The 19,988-nt window shown below is 39.7% G+C and overlaps 1 protein-coding gene across 1 annotated transcript in view; it reads right to left on the minus strand.

The window, feature by feature from the left end:
• Window positions 1–1,980: 1,980 nt before the first annotated feature.
• LOC129718886 (uncharacterized) overlaps window positions 1,981–19,988 on the minus strand; it is a 380,634-nt gene continuing 362,626 nt past the window's right edge. The window contains exons 10-13 of the mRNA XM_055670083.1: window positions 7,503–7,671; window positions 7,290–7,437; window positions 6,658–7,225; window positions 1,981–6,360 (exon numbers count right to left, since the gene is read on the minus strand). Coding sequence (XP_055526058.1) covers window positions 4,309–6,360; window positions 6,658–7,225; window positions 7,290–7,437; window positions 7,503–7,671 — 2,937 coding nt within the window. The 3' untranslated portion in view covers window positions 1,981–4,308. The remainder of the gene's footprint in view (window positions 6,361–6,657; window positions 7,226–7,289; window positions 7,438–7,502; window positions 7,672–19,988) is intronic.

The raw sequence follows: 19,988 nt of genomic DNA on the forward strand, positions 1-19,988 counted from the left end.
CAGATCAAAATAGACAAAACTGTTTATTAAAGTTGCTATGCTACGTTGCAAAATTTTTATGTATTTCACTCCGTAACTGCGATTGAAAATTACCCGACCTACAGAAAACGTCAAAGCGGGCTGCGTGCACTATCCGCCATTACCGCTCGTGGAAAGCTGGATAATAAACAGAAGGTCCTGTTCCGAAACGAAATGATGAACCGAGGCTTTGTTTTTCAGATGAGATGAGTCTTACAAAATAAAATCTCTCCGGTACCGCAAACACCCATGTTGGATGGTATTCAGCTTTCCACGGGTTGGATGTAGGTCGGGATTTCATTTGCGTGATGTCCCGGCTTATGTCCAATCACTATAGATTTGACGCGCATCTCCGTCGTGTTGGGCTCGGGGAAAGTGGTATCGGTGCCTGTGGTGAAGGTCATCATGACATAGAGCACGTTGTTTGGTCATGCCCTGTACACCGTAACGCCAGGCCCAAATTGATAGCTTCTCTTCAGGCCGAAGGTAGGCAGCCGGCTGTTCTTGTTCGTGATGCCTTGGCGAGCCGTGACCTACTCTACATGTCCCTTATATACGTTTTCCTGAAATTCATCCATGCCTCAGATTAGTCCTATCCCCTTCCGCCTACATCCAACCAAACGACAAGAACACGTTGAGCCCCCGGATCCGGAACCAGCAACCAGACCCGCACGATACTCTCAGGGCCCGAGGGACACATCTCGATATGCCAGTCCGTATAATCTTGGCCCAGCAGCGGAACATATTGCATATGCTGCTTACCTATGGCAATGGAACCCGTTAAACAACAAAAACATTCTAGCTTTAAGTTAGATTTAATTTCAGCTCGTAGTCGGCAAGGAGGATAAAAAATTTGCTTTTAGTTATTAAAATACTTCAAAGAGTAAGACACAAGATATAATTGGCGCCATTAAACATTAATTTGTATTTGTGCCGTGTCAACTAAATGATAGATGAAGAATAAAAACCTCTAGTGCTAGGCTGACCAGACGTTATAATGAATATCATGCAGGTCAAGCTATTTTTATTTCTATTTCAAGCTGTAAATGTGGAGTTGACGATTGAAAAATGTAGGTACTAACTGAGGAAATAGTTATTTAGAAATTTTCGAAAAATATAGTCCAGCAGGTGATCGAAAATTTCTAATTAACTATTTTTCCAGTTAGTACATTTTTCAACCGTCAACTCCAAATTTACTGCTTGAAATAAAAATCACTAAGTAAATTTTGTGCCTCATTGGCAGTGCCGCGCCACTGGAAAGGACCTTCTCGATTTCGAACGGTGTGTGGCCTGCAAAATTACAAATTTCACGACCTTATTGCCAAAAATCACACTGTACTATACATAAAATTTTATTAAATGCTAAGTATTGTAAAGATTGAGGAAGGTTTATCAAAGCAATGATTAATCGTTTGTAGGCTTCGGCTAGAAACTATTTTTAAACATTAATCTTCCCATGTGTCCCGTTTTTGAACGGTACTGGGCACTAGAGGGTTGAGTTGCTGAATCTTGTAGTGCTATCGCAATCGGGTGAAAGTTTCAAAAATTACAAGAAATCCAATTCGTGAGCTCCCGAATACCCCGTCGCGTACAAATACGTAAATATTTATTTGATTTTGAATTAGAAATCAGATTGGAATTATTCTGTGACATTTTTGTTAAAGTGTTTTCGTCTCTGTATGTATGTTGTTGCTTTGGTTCAAAAGAAAGCCACATTTTGATTTTTTTTTTTAAATTTTATTCACTTTTCGTTTTCTTAATTCCATTTACGTTCACTTCACTGACCGATTGTTATTAGTTTACAATAGCAATTTGTTGTTTCAATTGTCGGTTTCTACTATCCAAAAAAAGAGTTGCTGTTTGCTCGACGCGGTTACAACTAGTGTAGATATTAAAACGACCAAGACTTGTGCTCCTCGAAGGGCTTAGAGATGGAAATTATTTACTGAAAAAAAAAATTACTTTTCTTGGTTTCGGATTGTTGCTGTTATTTAATTTTTGTACGGTACAATGTTTGCTTTCATTTGTTTTTCATCCGTTTTTTTTTCTGTTATCTAAATATTTACATCAAGCGTACTTCGCAACACGTCCATGAAGAGGGAAAATGCGCTCGATTGTATGTTTATTTCTTGATATCAACATTGGCATAGAAAATATTACAATTAGTTTCGTGTAGTGTAGGAATGCCTTTATAAAATCTCTTGTCGGTCACATAAAATAATTGCATTGAAGTGATGGTTCATATTTCATATCCGTCTGCGTTCTTCTTTTGGCTATCGATTGTGTAATACTTAAGTATCTGCCATCGTAATTGTTCCGTCGCTTTCACAGATTTAGCAACATTGTGTTAGGAATTATGCTTTACTGCAGTGGTGTGCGGAGGATGCAGTGCTTGTTTCGAAGTCTGGAAAAGGCATAAAAACTGTGCTCTATTCTTGTATATTCCCTTGCGCAAATGCGGATGTGTATATAAAAATAAGAGAATTGGAATTATTTCTTTTTACTCTTAGGTGTCGGGTTAGGCTGACAGAAATTTATTGAATTTGCGTTTGTTTTACTTGGAAGCTTTTCTGTTTCGTAGAAAATCTTTGTCTCTCATGTTATTGAACTCCAAATGTGAAGGAGAAAGAAATATTTTGGTCGCAAAGGATAACTAAGTTAAGTTAAGTCGCGTCGCACTGTCGGCAGCGGTTATCTGCAAGTTAAATGAGTTTAACGTGGAGTTCGTTAGTTACAGTTACGTAAATATATAGCTGATCTCTTGGTGTAAAAATAAAACCTTTCACTTTACATAGTTTGCCTCTTCATCATAAATTTGATTTATTATAAGATTAGAATCACATTCAACTTATTTGAATTAGGTTTCTTCTGTTTTTTGTAGTATCTCTTAGGTAGTCTTAATTTTAAATATAATTTATGTATAAAAGTAAATCTTTCCTTCAACTGTTAGGTTTACGATTAGTTTTTCTGGATTTTGTTTTGAGTTTCATTCACAACGAAAGCTTCTGTTGCCTTTCACCGTAACATAGCTAAACGTTTACTATTTACAGGATTATTTCTAGTGTGTTATCAATTTGTTTCGTGAGTAATTCATTTATCCTAGCTTTTGTCTGCGATCTGTTTGTATCGTTTCTAGTTATTTATTTAGTTCTCAAATGCTGACATAAAATTCTTACTCCTCTCCGAGAAATTTCGATGATCATTCGTTTGCAATTCTACGCACAAATAAAAACAATTTTAAAATTTTGGCAGGTTTTCGTTTGTTACTTTCCATTTTGGTTGCATTTTATTTGAGAAATGTTATGATGAGTCGTGGAGTGAATGAAATTGCTGTGCAAATAAGGAGACTGGTTGCAGCAGTATCGTTCAATAGCATGATTCTGTTGTGGATCACTTTACTCTTGGGTATGGTTGAATAGCAATGTGATGTTTACGTTTGGACAACATTCTTTCGACCGTGCTAGGAGAATATTATTATTTCAGTATTCTGTTGCATAACATTTGATTGTAAGGCAGTGCTTTTGACTAATAGTCGTGATAATGAAAGCATAGAGAGCAGAAATTTGATTCTTGTAACAGAAGAGCCCGATATACCAATATTTGAGCCGGTACGAATTTGGACCATATAGCTCAATTTTTTCACGTGAGTATTTGAATATTTATTTGGAATGATATATTCAAAACGGTTCAAAATGGGTTCCAAATCTACACAAGCACTAATATTTGTATATTGAATCCATCTGAAGAGGCTGAAAACTGCAACTCTGACAAATCAGTTGAGATGATGTGTGAACTTCTAAGAACCAAAAGAGAGTATAGTTATGGTTGAACGTTTTCATGTCGTCAAAAAACGTCTCAGTCACTGAAACTTTCACTAATTTTCTTAATCTGCGGTTCTACTGTTCGCTGATATGCGTTCATTCGGTCAGAATAATCTGTGCTTCTGTGTCTCCTGTAGTCATTGTTTGTTTCCTCAACAACTTTTGATTGATCGAAATTTAGCTATACAGTATTCCAGCAAAAAGATGCGATAGTTTTTGGAATGTGATTGAAGTGTAGGTATGTGTGGGCTTGTTTTCGATAAATAGTCTTTGCAGTGGCGTACTCCTTACTTGGCACTTGACAAACATATTCGCCCCCCCTAATATTTTTTAAATGCTGCTAGAGGACAATAATTGAAACTAAACAAAAAATGTCAGGTTAAAATTGATATGAACACGAAGATTCCCCTTTATTATTGGAGAAAAATCAATCCTTCTATCTATGTATACAGAACTTGCCGGCTCTAGGTTATCTGTCGAGGGTTTCGGCATCCGAGACCATAACCTCCAAATCAGATGGTAACTGATCGTCGGTATCGTTGTCACACTTTCTGACTATAGGCCACTCGAAGCTCCCTCCTCGATCTTCGCAAGAGGAGGTATGGGGTCGCCGTTCCGCTATTGCGGTTGTCATCGATTTCTGTGTGATGTTCAGTGATGTTTGCCGGGAGAGATGTTTCTGGCTGGCAGAACCGGAACTATGAGCTATTCTATTGTTACTGCTACCGTGACCTATGCTACTGCGCCGCTGAGCTGCGTTTCCGGTATTGGGTGCGGGAAGGTTACTGCTGCTGGAGGTTCGAGCAATTTTCTGCTTTTTCATACTGTTGGTATTATTATCTACTGGCTTAATGTTGGTGCTGTGACGCCGTCCAAGAGAGGGTTCACAGGATTCTTGGTTAAGAAATTGACCAGAGGAGCCAGAATAGCGCTTCAGTGAATGTAGGTTCGATGCCGAACCAGAATGTCGCTGGTGAAGGCTGGTGTAGCTCGACCGTCGTTTTTCGGCGAAACTGTTTCGTTTATTGCAACCTAGTTTAGCTAGATTGGTAGTACTCGAACGTATCAGGCTTTCAGTACTTTCGCCCCCGACAGTTCCTCCGTATGATCGGTGGTGATGTTTGTCACGCTCTCGGCTGTTGCTATTACTTTTGTATACCTCAGAGGTCAAATTGGTCACACTGGTACGTAAGCCCATTGAAGTGATCGATGGATTTCGGAGGTGTGTTTTTGATGACATTATATTGCTACCACTTGCACTACGATTGATACGGAATGTTGCTGTATTAATAGTAGGAGGGGGAGCAGGAGGCACTGAGTTTGGCAGTTCGCTCGGGACAGATCCAGCACCGGCATTGAAGCTAAGGTTTTCATACATGTGTGCTTCCGAGGGTTCCATATTGCGTGGGTTCAAAGTTTCATAATTGGGTTCTGAGAGGGAACTGTTAACGATGGGAACAGTTTCCTCTGGAGCTGGCCGCACTAGGAGAGCAGTTCTTCCCCGGAACGACTCGGACTGAATGGCAGCTGCAACTCGTTTTCGATCAACCATCCGACCTTTTCGTTTACCCATCGGGCCTGGCACAATATGCGTTTTGACTGACGTATCATTTTTCGATAACTTTAGGCTGAATTTGAATGGTGGTTTGTAGACTACTTGTAGGCGAACTTTTTCGTTCAGGTTTCCAACAGATTTGGTCTTGACGCGTGTTTTCTTCGGGGATCGCTGTTGCTGCTGGACTCCGACAGTCGCGGAGGCGGTTTTTGTAGTCAAATGCTCTGGCGTCGATTGACTTTTATTAATAATGTTGCTTACCTTGGAAGCGTGCTCAAACTGAGCAGCACTAGTCACAATCGGTGATTCTAGAAGCCACTGATGGACTTTACCAAATGTGTTACTGTGGTTGTGGGAATCGCTTCTACTCGAATAGTCAATCACTTCCTTGTGTTTTGACTTAGTCTTTTTCTTTTTCTGTTTCGAAGCGGACTCTTTTACTGGTGATTCGTCCGATGGACCCCCGGGGGTAGCACTGGAGCGTTTTTTCTTTTTCTTGATCAGCTTGCGGGGACTGTCAGTGTTGGCGTTGGTGGTAGTGGTTTTGCCAACATGACGTTTCACCTGTTTAATGACAACCGTGGCCGGATTGTTCGTTGACGATCTGGATAGATGGAATCGGTCCTTGGAGCTGGATGGTAGTGCTGTCGTTGTGTTTCCGACTGCTGTCGCGGTGGTGGTTACTGCTCCTCCTGGACCGGAAGCTGTTGCCAGCAGTTGTTTCGGGATCAATGGTTGTTGTTGTGGTTTCTGCTGTGCACCTGGTGGCAGGGGAGCCGTTTTCGACTTCAAACGTTCGCCGCGTACTTTCTTCTTTAGGGGTACTTTGGTGCGGACAGCTGTGTGTACTATTACACCGTTGTTGTCCTCCGGAAGCCGTACCGTCTCCGTCGTTGCACTGTGTATGATGGTGACCGTTTTGAGCTTCAAGTTTGTCCGTTTGCCCAGTAGCTTCGCACTCAATATCTGTGAATAAAAACGAAAATATTTGTTATTTTAATGCTTACGAAGGCGTCGAAAAACGGGGAGCAAATATATAGCAGGTCGTGGTGCGAACATTTTAACTAGCGTAGTACAACAAGAGCTTAGTTCTGCCAAATCAGTCAAACGGATTCGGGGGAATCACCCTCACGATCACTTTCGACATCCACTGAAATGTCCTGTCATGTTCGCATCGAATGGCGCATTTTCTGCGAGATCGCCCCATTGGTGAAACATAAATACATGAAAAGTGATAGCTTGTTTCGGTGCTGATATACTTACCAGTAATGCTAGTACGAAGATAATTATCAGTGCCACTGCATACCAGTTGGATAAAACCCATTTCTTGAAGATGGCAATACTGTCTTCAGAAAAAAACAGCTTTCGCAAAGTAGCAAGCGGTCCAGAAGGATCTACCTCACGGCACTTTTGCGATACATCGCAGTATCCGTTGTAGTCATTGCAGGGAGTTCCCGGTTTTGCGTACATATCCGGAACATCAAACGGTGGATCGTTCCATTCGAAAGAGCTAAGGCATGGTTTTTCTTCACCAGGAAGCTTACAGCATAGTTCGCAGGCTCGAATAGCAGGATCGTGTGGTCCAACGGTACACTGACATGATTCCAATCCGTAAGCAAGGCAAATTGATCCTGTGCATTCGCCCATGTAGCAGACGTACTCTTTGTTGCAGATCGTTTTATTCGGTTTATTGATTGACGAAGGGCATCGCGGCATAGTACCATCGCAATACGCTGGGTCTCGGCAGCCATTGTCATCACGGCATTTATCGCCTAGTTTCAGAGTGCACTCCAAAGTACAGCAAGGGCCTTGCGAGGGACTACATTGCGATCTAAAAAACAAAAGCGAAACAATAACTTGAACTTACTATTTCAGTCCAATAGAGGTTGTCTTACTTCGGAGTTAATGTGCACGGTTTCTGGTCGAACCGAGTGTGTCGGGACATCGGGTAGCAGCACGAATCCTTGCAATCTTCTTCCCAACCGCAATCGCACTGTTCACCAGGCTCAACAACACCATTCCCACAAATGGAAGCTTGGGGTTCTAGAAAGAGATACAAGGCCATTAGTATTCCAGGTAACCGTTTTTGTGGATGAATTTATACTTACCAGTGAAACATCCTTTGGCACTACGTGCTTTGGCATTCAGCACTGGTTCTATCGCTTTAAGTGAACAGGGACTGAAACGGTTGTTATTGCGCTTGTCGCCGGACGTAGCACGGGCAAACATGATAAAGTTTCCATCCTCGCCACCTGGCGTGCACTGTTCCGGATCGTGCTGCATTCGAAAATAAAATTAACAGGAAGGTGTAACTTTTTAATAATTGCATAATCATTAGTTGGAATTGATAGGCTGTAGCCAGTGTTCCGATGCGTTTACGTAGCCCGCGGGCTTCTACCGCGTAGCAGGTGCGGAACATTGATGAATGTTCGGTGGATCAATACCAATGCAACCGTCGGCTAAAAACAAGTGACGCTGCTAGCCATAGTGAATAAATAACTCACTGCAGGCTGTACGAATCGGGCGTTCGATGTCAGTTCCCGTAGGGAACATAACGGACGATGGTCGAGCTCGCATGTGGGCTGAGGCATATCGCGTAAATGTTGAATTTGTTCGATAGAGGGAATAGTGTGGGAGCGCGTTTGGACAATAGAATGTCATAAATGAATTAGAATTCTGAAATAGTCTCTCATTTATGCATGAGTTGAAGCTACTGATAGGTGTTGGGGAAAGGGAAAGAAATTGATGCTGGAACAATAATGAAAACTGTCAATGTTCAGTTTGGTTTGAAACGTTCAGTAACTGATATGTGATATCAAGTTGAGGCAGTATTTTACAGGAGGTTGATGAAGTATGATTATTTATGTTTCGGTGATTTAAATTTTATTATTACGCCATGAAGAGGTGATTTCCGTCGTAATAAGGTACTTTTTTTAGTTAAAAAAAATCCGTTAAATTTGAAATAATCTATATTTATAATAAAATGTACCTTCTGATCAGTAGCAATTAATTCGATTTAAAAGAATTTTATAGTAGATAGTTATCGATTCGATTCAATAGTATGTTATAGTAGGACAGTCCATGCAATTGATTATTATTCAATTGCCACCTCTTCTTGAGTAAGAATTTCGTCACAGTAATTTTAATCATGCTCTACTTAATTTTTTCTGCTGTAATTCAGTAAACATTTGACCATGAAATATTACTGAACGTTTCAGTAATGTGAAATATCATTCTTCAACTATATTTTGCCGAATTTTTAGCATTTTGCAAAAAGAATTCAGTAAAGGTCCGTCAAATTACTTAAATTTCCGTTCAGTGGTAAAACTTCACATGGGTTTTGAAGTACGATTAAAGTTGACTTTTCGAATTTTATAAGACTTAACTCCCATTTTACAAAAATAAGTATGATACTCGTTTAATGTGTCACCGAAGTCCATCCGATGGCCGAGGAAGCATTTCAAAATATCTACCATCTCCCTCCACCGAACAGCAAACTGAGAAAAAAAAAGAATAATAATAGAGTAAGGGAATGGTGAAATAGAATTTCAGGGGTTAGGAATAACCTACGAAGCGAATATTTTGCAAGGTGCTTCTTCTCATATCAATGTACCATACTACAAAAAAAAGAGACCCCTTTCTATTCTGGAAGGAAGGGGCCCGTACAAATGAAACACAAATTTCTGCCCAACTCAAGAACTAATCAAGTAAATGGAACCAAATTTTGCATGTGGTGGTTTTTGGAAGCAAAAACTATTTTCATGGAATGATTCAAGCAAATATAATCAACATCCGAAAGTGACAAATTACTACTAAATATGGGCATTTTCGGAATCGTAATGACGCATTAAAGCCAAAAATCGACCTCAGACACCATTTTTAATTCTAAGGCGGCGACCTCGGTTTCTTCCAAATACCATTCAATATAAGGCTGGCCGAACGGCTGGATAATGCGTACCATCGGTGCCAAGTGCGCCTACTGGAATAAAATAAACCCCACATGTGGTCCTTAGCCTCTTAACCAACCACTCCTATCCTGACCTCCACTCGGTGCAAAAATGACTGAATACCACTCAATATGGGTAACGTTTGCAATAAAAAAATGGATAAAAATTGCCGATTTTTCAAGGATTTATCTTTAGACGAACTGACGAAACTACGCATGCCTCATCAATCATATTGATCCATGAGTCAGCAGAAAAAAATTAACAACTCTTGAACTCTAACCGTGATGGCGCAACAGTGTGGCTGCTACGTTCAGAAGTGTGCGCGTTCGAAGAATGGTACCACGTCGCGTTTAAAATGTATATCGTGCGGCAGTTCGTGGACACCGGATACATCCGTTCCGGCATCTACAACATTTTGGTACTTTTGGACAACAATCAGAGCATTAAAAGAAAACCGGATTCTGGACTGCCGACGACTCCAAAGGATGCTGCAGAGGAAGACCGAGGCAAAAGTGGCTACATCGCTGCGTGCGCTTGGCCGGGAGGTCGATGCAACTGGCCAAACAGTGAAAATATACCTGGCGAACATGGACATACATGTCAGGAAGTACCAGTTCCGTCCACTAGTCTCAGAGGTGCAGGCAATGACGCAGTGACAGCGCCTGATTAGGATGGTCAAGTCGATTTTCCCGGCGAATCACGACGTGGCGGTGGTGATGGTGATGAAACCTATCGCACCCTGGATGGCAACGGCTGGCAGGGTACCTACTTCGTATTTTGGTTCTCCCACAAAGGAAGTGAGCACTGAGGTGAAGTTTGTTTCACAAACCAAGCTCCCCAATAAGGAGCTACTGTGGCTTACAATCAGCAAGAAGAGGATATCAAAGCTGCTCTTCTTTCGCTACGAACTGGCCGTGAACGAGGAAATTTATAGTACGTAGTGCCTGCCGGAAGCTGCGTTGTTAATCAAGAAATACTATAAGGGCGAAGAAGCGGTGTTCTGGCCAGATCTGGTGTCGGTCCACTACTCGAAGCGATCGCTGGAGGAGATGGAGTGGCTGAATACCGATGTGGTCCCCAAGTTGGTGAACCCGCCCACATCCCCAAATCGCGCTTTATCAAGGATTTCTGAAGCGTAAGATCTATTCCAACAATTTTGTCGCGAAAACTGAGAAGGAATTGATAATAAAACGAAAAAAGAACTCAGAATACACGTATGTTTCGTCCGCCATGGCGAATGTTGCGGTTAACTGCTGGAAAGCCGCACGCAAGGGCGTAGAATTGCGAGTAAGCTAGCAAAATTTCCTTCCATATAAAATTTACCAAACTTAATTATCTGTCTTAGTTACTTTTTTACCACCATCCGAAAAAACGTCCATTTTTCTAACGCATGCGTTATTTACGGTATCAGATTGATGCTTAGAGGCCACAAATTGACACCACATGCCATTTTGAAATCCAAGTGGACGACTTTTTGTTTCGGGAAATCTGCTGAAAATGACCGAATACCATCCAATACGGGTATTCAATCAATTTGAAATGAGCGGGACGTAGTTTGCCGAATCAGCTAGTTTTTTTTTAATATAAATTTCTCTCGACACCGTTGTTTTTTCCGCACACTGAATGAATTGACATCAACCACATTATATTTTGACAGCAGCGGTGCACGCCAGTTGACGACAAATGCAGAACATTCAGCAAACGAAGCAAAGATGAAATTGAGGTGCATTGTTTTTAATGTTGGATTTCAGTAAAAATTACTTAATTTGGGTTCGGGATTATGGAGTGATGCACTGTCCGTTGAAATCGTTAGCGTGAAGCTGTGTTGTGAAAGTCTACAGTGTGCGGCAGGAAAAATGCGAAATGTTCAAACGTTAGTATTGTGTTAGTTTGTGTATCTAATGACCTGTTTTGTTGGACAGTGTATTTGCTTACATTTACTTTTAAGTGCTGCGAAAGAATCGCAAATAATTACGAAAAAAAATTAGAAGAAGAGGCTGGATGTCATTTGGTCGCAGTTTGTCGCATCAAAAAGTCTTTACGGGAAGGCAGAAATCCATGCGAAAAATTATCAAAGAATACTTGCACGCATCTTTCAGGGCTTGGGGAAACGCTACTTGATCACGGAGCGGATAAATGACCTACGAGAGACTGATAATCCTGTTCTCCTGCGAAAAGCTGTTAAGCATCGATGCTGTGTCCAACAGCCACTCAGGTCGGTTTATTTCACCGAAGAAAGTTGAGGATGTTCCCCAGAAAGTAAGGTATAATTTCCAAACCAAACATCCGGCTGGTGTAATGATGTTTGGCTTAGTAGCGTCCAACGGTTTGAAAATGCTGTCTGTTTTTATCAATACTGGTCATAAAATCAATTCCGCAGTGTATACCGGTATATTAAAATGAATTCATATAATAAAGAACGCACTAATAATCTCGGTGAAAATTTGGCAGACAGCATTTTCCTATGCATTGCCTTTAATGTAAGCAATTTCACACACACATATAGCGTTCAAATATGCCTTATACAAGATAGGTTAGAATGCAGATGACTTTATAAGCAATGCTCACACCTATTATTTTTTCACCACTGTAATTTAACTTTACGACACTTTTATCAATTTAATTATAACAACACGCACCTCACGAACAACATGATTGCCGTGTTAGTAATCGCGGTGAGTATCAATAGAGAATTAGACATGAAAATTTCAAATATAATTTATTCGTAAGAGATCTCGCCTACATATTATGAACTTTGCGTCGTGTACTTTCACTTGGCCAATAATAAAGCATTGTAACAGAGACTGTGAAGCATCAGACGAACTTCCAGAAAGAGTAATGCCGGTAGAGCTGGATGTTAGAGAAAGAGTAATGCCGGTATAGCTGGTGTAGCTGGCAATTTATGGTTCAATAATGATTGTAATAAATTTCCAGCTGACCACCTCCTTACTGAATCATTCGCCATTTTGCAAGAGTTTGTGTGCTATGCTTTTTATTATAGAACGTTTATAGTTGTTTTGTTCTCTCCGACGTGACGTGATCCATTGCTGTTTCGCCCTCCTGGTTTTCGAGAAGCTGTTCAGCAGCAGTAACAAATTGCTACACCAATCAGGATTATAAATATAAGAACGTGCAACTTTTGCCTTTATGATACAGTAATATAATAAAGTCACTCCAGACATTGTCTTTGTTATCGATACGCGAGTTAAAGAAATCGCAAAGTGATGTTGTTAGTGTCAGTCGTGGGTTCAAGCCATGCGGAAAAATGCTAGTTGGCTGAATACTTTGGAAAATGCTGTAAAAATGCCGAAATTCGTTTTGATCTGTTTTTGATTTTTGTAACTCTATGTTTTTTATTCAAAGTTTTTTTAAGCGGAATGTTCTCACAGGTTACATTCTACGGAAATTCACCGAAAAAACTTAAAAAAACAGTGGCCTGTTATAAAGTATTTTAAACAATGAACAGTTAGCGATTGAATTCAACTAAAACTCATCACAAATAAGTCACCATTTCTTGAATGTTCTTTCTATTCCATTCGTAAGCAACAAAGTCGGTACGGTGTAATGAATGGCAGTTGCCGAGTGGTGGCCTTCTCATGCGATAAGAAATAAAATGAAACATATTTTATTACATTCCGTACTTCGAATACACCTGACAATGCTGCCTCGACGGCGAGCAGACACCTCATCGCTTGTTGATGATGGTGATAATAGAGTTTGTTCGAGAAATCGAGGACCTTCTTGCCGGCGCTAGAACTTTGTTGTTTTATTCCGCACGGGATCACATTGTTGCCGATGCAATAAAACACGCAATTGTGAACGTATATTGTCAAAGGTAGTCTGGTAGAGTAGTTGTTTGATACAAAATGATATCTCTCAGATGATATCTATACATGAAGGTTAACGCTTAGATGGGTGAAAAAGTGGAGAGATGAATATAAACTTTTTCAACTTTTGCATCTGCCCACAATTGCTTATAGGTACCTACTTGCTTTACGAGCCTGCTGGAACGGAATTATCCTTTTATAGGTACTCCTGTGAATACCCGTTCGAATGTAACACCAATCAATGGAATCGTTTAGTTTACTTTATCGATGTCTGCGTTACGGAAGTCCAGAATGTTTTTCTCAATTTTCACCACGCAAAATGAAAATTATACTGTTAGTTACCCGATCAGAAGAGCATAACTAAAAAAATACAATATTCTATCAACGGGAGATTCAAATAACATATTTTGATACGACTTTGTATTTTCCCATTTCTTTTGATAACAAAATTGAATCTGAATGAGTAATAAAAACAAATCCTGAAATGAAATTGTTCTGAAACAAGTCGGGTAATCGCTCCTATATTCATCTCAGTACCTGTATTCATCTCATCACACCTTTTTGATCAATTTACGGTCAAATTTTACCATATTTCCAACGTAAAACTTTCAACCACTTGACAAAATCGAGAAGCAAATAGATTCACTTCACTATGTAGAAATTTCACGATAATTCGGACGAATGAGAGAAATAAGATGAGTATAGGTGCAGCTAGCTGTTGAGATGAATAATGGAGCGATTACCTTCTAACAATTATTTCGTCTCTATGAAAAGCTGTTGATTCTAACAATGGTTGTTATTATACTGTTCTATATGCTGTCTTATTTTGTTAGAAAGGTGATCCTTTCGTAACAAAGTTTGATATGGGTTTGATACTAGTAGAATAATTTCTGTTATAATTTCTGTTATTTTAACACCTAACGGGATCAAATTGAAAACAAATCCTGAAAGGTTTTTTTCATAACAAACTAACAGCTTCTGTTACATTTTTGTTTTGTCTTTCTGATCGGGTATCGTATTGCAATTTCATTGTTTGCAATCCTACCTTTTCAACGTTGCATGCTCATTTTACTTGTTATTGACTGTACCCCAGTATTGTGCAACAGTGTTTAACCAAAATTTCCAATAATCTGAACAAACAAACTCTTTCCGTATTCTACTTGTACTAAAAAACATTATACATTTGTGGAAAAAATCACTAAATTACTAATTATTCATCATCAGGTTCAAGCAATTTTAGCGCGTCGTTTTAGTGGCCCTCCTAACACTGATTAGTTTGAAATGCTTTTATTTCCTTCATGAAAACAGTGTTTTTTCTACCATGCTATGTTTTTGTGCGTGCATTTCACGCTATCAAAAAGCCCACGAGAGAGTAGTATTCCTCTGTGATTACAGTCTTTTGAAAACTCCCTCTACCAGTGAATTTGGCTAGGCTGATCCATCAATAGCTGGATCGGCTATGAAGTGTGTCCTGCTTATCTTTTATCCATTTGGTTTCCGCCATTCTGTAACATTGAGTTGGAAAATCCGTAAAGAAACCAGAAGAGAGGAAGGTAGTTCTATGGAGTAGGAAATGGTAAAATAGTGTACCCAGCAGTAGATAAATGACTCCCATCCCGCCGATGCCTTTGTCGTCTAACCCGCAGTCGAATGAAACTGGTGCCGGTGTTGACGACAGTGAAAAACTATTTCCATTTGCATCAACCCTACCTGGGCGCATGTCGGCACGTAAGGGGCTCAACACCAGAGTGTAGGTATACAGTGAAATGAAATATTGTCCATAGTACAGAGCGCACGGGGTAAAAGCCAGAAAGCACCATCAACGAACCACAGACAGGATGCTCATACTGGGCAAGCAAGTGGAAGTGACGAACGGCGGTTTCTGTCTCGTGTTTATTTTAATCCATGTTCAGCGTGGGTTTTATTTGAAAATAATTTACTGCTGATACGAGTAAACAAAAAAAATCCAAACACGTACAGACTCGTCCATCCCCTGAACCCAATTCCGAACGTAATGTGGAAGTGTTTGCCGGACTACATTTTTAGCTACCCCGGACACTAAACAAATGCAGGGGAGCACTGCAGAATTGAAATACTAACACGGATTAAATGCGGGGTTTTCCGCTTTGTCTCTCTCGGTCTTTCATTCGGTATGGGAACAGCGGCAGAAAAGAAAATTCGGTGTAACAAATTGAGGGATTTGTATGCTTTTCACTGAGCATTAATATTGTTATGAAAACGGGGTTTATTCGTGCAAATGGGAATCAGGAATTGAAAGCTCGAACCGCTTTGCTTGTCAGACAGGGATTTTCGGAGATTCAAGGACGGAGCGCGTTGGTGGCAGCAATTATTGTCATATTAAATGTGTAACTGACACAAACTGTCAATGAAAGCCATGTTTGCAAAAATATACATCGAAAGAAATAATTCATTCTCATAACCTTTATGGTGACGTTGTCAGTGAGGGCATTCAATAATTTGAATGTCGATGAATAGCATACGTATTACAGTAGGGTAACCATGAATGCCTTTACGTTAAATGCTCACCGCAAAACATTTATCTGATCCTCGGTATAAATACAACATTGAATTTTTTGAACGGCTTCGGGTGTGTTTTAACGAAATGATTATCCTTGGAAATGCTCTGGAAATTCTGAAGAGCTTAGTTTTCGTGTTACACCGAATGAATAATCTGTAAAATGCTGTAATTTTTTTCCTGTTTGGGCTCCAGAGCAAACCTGTGTTGACAGCTCGTCGACAAAAGTTAAAAAACATGCCCTAGAGCTCAGACTAGAGTAAAAGAAAGACACAAATTCAAGGGAAAGGTTGAAAACTATAATCTTTCATTGCCTTCGAGCTTTAGGCGTCATGCACAAATTACGTAGCACCCCCTATATGTAACATAGGTTATGTTCAATATACACTATAACCCCCTCCCCCCTACCAAATTACATCACTATCCTGTAGAAATAATGCTTAACTTTAAGAAAAGTCTTAGTTTGCTGTGGATCAGCATGTTTAAAGAACACGATACTCTTAAAGATTGGCCATGAAGAGGTACTACCAATCCACAAATCGTGAAGATATATGTTATGCTTTGGCTGGTCGATTAATCTGACTCTGTGCGAAAAATTGGTAAAAAAATTAAAGTGCGTCGGAACCGTCTAAAATATCAAACGGAGGAACAGCATCAGCACTTACAGCCTACAGTAAACAGAACACTAAAAAAAACCGCGGAGCAGTATGAAAGAGCAACTGTACCACTTACTGTTTGTGTTACAGTAAGCACTTTTTGTAGAATAATAAATCTTCATTTTGTGAGAAAAGTCTACAGATTGGGTGAAAAATAATATTGATGATGCTAAACGAAAGTGTCAATTTGAAAAATGAACAGTCCGTAATACTGAATTTTCGAATTTGTGGTTGTTCAGAAGAGAGAAGGGGCTGAAAAGTTGTATTTTTACGTGTCTTTTGTCAAGCGTTTTTAAATGATTTCAAATCCAATCCAAATCAAATCCAAATCCAATTCAAATCCAATTCAAAACCAATTCAAATCCAAATCTAATCCAAATCCAATCTAAATCCAATCCAAATCCAATCCAAATCCTATCCAAATCCAAATCCAAATCCCATCCAAATCCTATTCAAATCCAATCTAAATCCATTCCAAATCCAATCCAAATCCAATCCAAGACCAATCCAAATCAAATCCAAATCCAATCCAAATCCAATCCAAATCCAATCCAAATCCAATCCAAATCCAATCCAAATCCAATCCAAATCCATTCCAAATCCAATCCAAATCCAGTCCAAATCCAATCCAAATCCAAATCCAATCCAAATCCAACCAAATCTAACCAAATCCAATCCAAATCCAATCCTAATCCAATCTAAATCCAATCCAAATCCAATCCAAATCCAAATCCAATCCAAATCCAATCCAATCTAAATCCAATACCAATCCAAACCAAATCTTATCTAAATCCAACCTAAATCCAATCCATATTGAGTTAAAATTAAAACAAACCCAATTTAAATCCAAATTGAATCCAATCCAAATCCAATCCAAATCCAATCCATATCAAATCCAAATCCAATCCAAATCCAATCCAAATCCAATCCAAATCCAATCCAAATCCAATCCAAATCCAATCCAAATCCAAATCCAATCCAAATCCAATCCAATCTAAATCCAATACAAATCCAAACCAAATCTTATCTAAATCCAACCTAAATCCAATCCATATTGAGTTCAAATTAAAACAAACCCAATTTAAATCCAAATTGAATGCAATCTAAATCCAATTTAAATCTAAATCCAATCCAAATCCAAATCCTATCTAAATCTAACCTGAATCTAATCAAAATCCAATCCAAATCCAACCTAAATCAAATCCAAATCCAATCCAAATCCAAATCTCTCGGTAATCAACATTATAAATGCGTTTTCGAAATTATTCAAAATCAGGTTTAGAAAATTTAACGAACTCGAAAACGTTTTCCTTTCAATTTCGTGTATCCGATCCGAACCCGAAAATTATAAGTCGGCAACTGGTTTCCAGTAAAAATATCTACACTCAACCATCTACAGGGTCTTCAATAAGTTCGAAGACACTTTAAAAATGTTTAAAAAAATGAAAATACTTGATATTCTCGTTCAAGTCAATTTTTGTTGAGGCAATATTTATTGAGAATCTCTATGAGATATTATCACGCCTCCTACTTTGTGCTCTAGGACGAGCTAGAGACGATTCTCAAAAGAATCGTACGTGTCACACACTTCGTTAATCGGCATCTTGTCCTAGATCATGATAATGAGCTTCTCATGTTGGTTCATAGTGCTCACTTAATGTACGACCATACATAAAAGTCCAGGGAATTGAGGTACGGGGAGCTGGGAGGCCACAGAGTCTAATTGAGAAAACCGGTCAAATTCATCCGACACCACGCTTGGACGATATGCGCCTTGTGGATCAGTGCGCCGTCCTGTTTAAAGAGGTGATAATTTTCCCCGTAGAGGTCCTGAAGTGCCGAGGTCACAACCTTTTCCAAAATCTCGATTTTATAGTACGCGGCGTTGATTGGATGGTAGCTTATCACACTTGCATACAGCACCATAGAACCGCGGTGCTCTGGAATTGTGAGATTTTTTAGGGGGGAAGGGAGAATGGTGACAAACGTCAGGGCCACAGCCAAACATTTTGGATAATGTGAGGCTGTTGCAAGACATGAGTTTCCTATCCGAAAACACGAACTCCTGACCTGCGTATCGCGAAAGTATCAGTTTGGCTAGACGCCACTGCTTCTTTGTTGCCTCCGGTACCTCGTGAACCTTGCACTTCTTGAACGGCTACCATCCCAGTTCCTTCGTCATAATGGTCTGGGTAGTCCCGATCGACTCATCCAGCATCCAACCCACTCCAACACCACCTTGATGGCAGCTTGCGTCCCGGTAACGACGAATGGTGGTATAGATAAAATGCCACTTCAGTCCGTGGGATTTCAACCGCCGGAATATGTCTCCAGGTCGCTCGCCTCTTGCAAACTACTTTACTACAACGTCGCGGTTCTCCTTTATCGTACGCGGTAAACAAATAACAAATGACAGCAATTTGATGCCCCTAAAGCTGACAACGATGCTAATACACAGTATACATATATATGCACACCTACACAACGATGAAAAGTTGTATTCGTACCTATTGAACACCCTGTATTTTTTTCAAGTCATAGTGCAAAAATAAGTAGAAGCAAACATTAAAATCAACCAAAACGAGTAATTAGTAGATTTTTAGTTCTGAATAGTGTTCTAGGTGTTTTTTGCACTCCGCACTTCATATTATTGGCAGTATCACTTTTGAAGTAAGTTGATACGCTTATCATTCCGTGCTTGTGTGTAGTTATACCTTTCCGTTTCAAGCTTACTGCTCTACTATACCGAGCCTTTGTCCATCCTAACAATATCGCCTAATTACAATTCCCTGGAGAGAACTTTCATATGTTACTCACACCAGTTTTGTTATAATCAGCGTTGCCAGGTATCCAGATTTAGCTGGATTATCCAGATTTTTGAACATGTATCCAGGTTGACAGCTTTGATATCCAAGTATCCAGATTTTTCGTGGATGATCCAGATTTTATCCAGATTTTATTTTCTCTGTTCCGCAAAAAGGTCATCACTTCAATTTTGGCGCGAAATTTTGCAATTTTGTCACCTCAAAATTTGCGTACCCCAAGACTTTTATTCGAAAAATTAAATTTTCCCCCACGAAATGACTGCCAGTTTTTTTCCAGATTTTTATTTTGCCTTTTCCAGATTTTTGAAAAAATGACCTGGCAACGCTGGTTATAATAAGAACTAATTTTTGTTAGGAGGAGAGTCAAACAGGGGTACTGTAGAATTCAGATTGAAGGAAGGGTACGTGGTGGAAAGTCTGAGAATAAACCCATGCTAAAGTCCTTTGGCAACCAATGGCCTGATTCTACTAAGATTCGAACCCACGACCACCCGCTTACCAAAGCGGACTCTGCAACCTTGCGGCTACGGAGCTCCCCCTCCTTGCAATCAGTGATACATACCGATGCTGTTTCGTAAGGTAATTTTTCAAATGTTAAAGATTTTCTCCAATTGAGTCCTAAAGCTATACCAGTTTTTATATATCATTTGAAAAAGCCGCGTTTTCTGGGCTTGATTTTTGAAAAATGTTTATCGTTTTCCTTCGATTTTTAAATTAAGGTTAAAAAAACTGCTCGAAGAGTCTTAAATGACATTTCGCCTATGTACGGTATATGGGAGAACTGTCGTTTGAGGCATTTCGAA

This window comes from Wyeomyia smithii, chromosome 1 (assembly GCF_029784165.1).
Source record: "Wyeomyia smithii strain HCP4-BCI-WySm-NY-G18 chromosome 1, ASM2978416v1, whole genome shotgun sequence".
Taxonomy (NCBI): Eukaryota; Metazoa; Arthropoda; class Insecta; order Diptera; family Culicidae; genus Wyeomyia; species Wyeomyia smithii.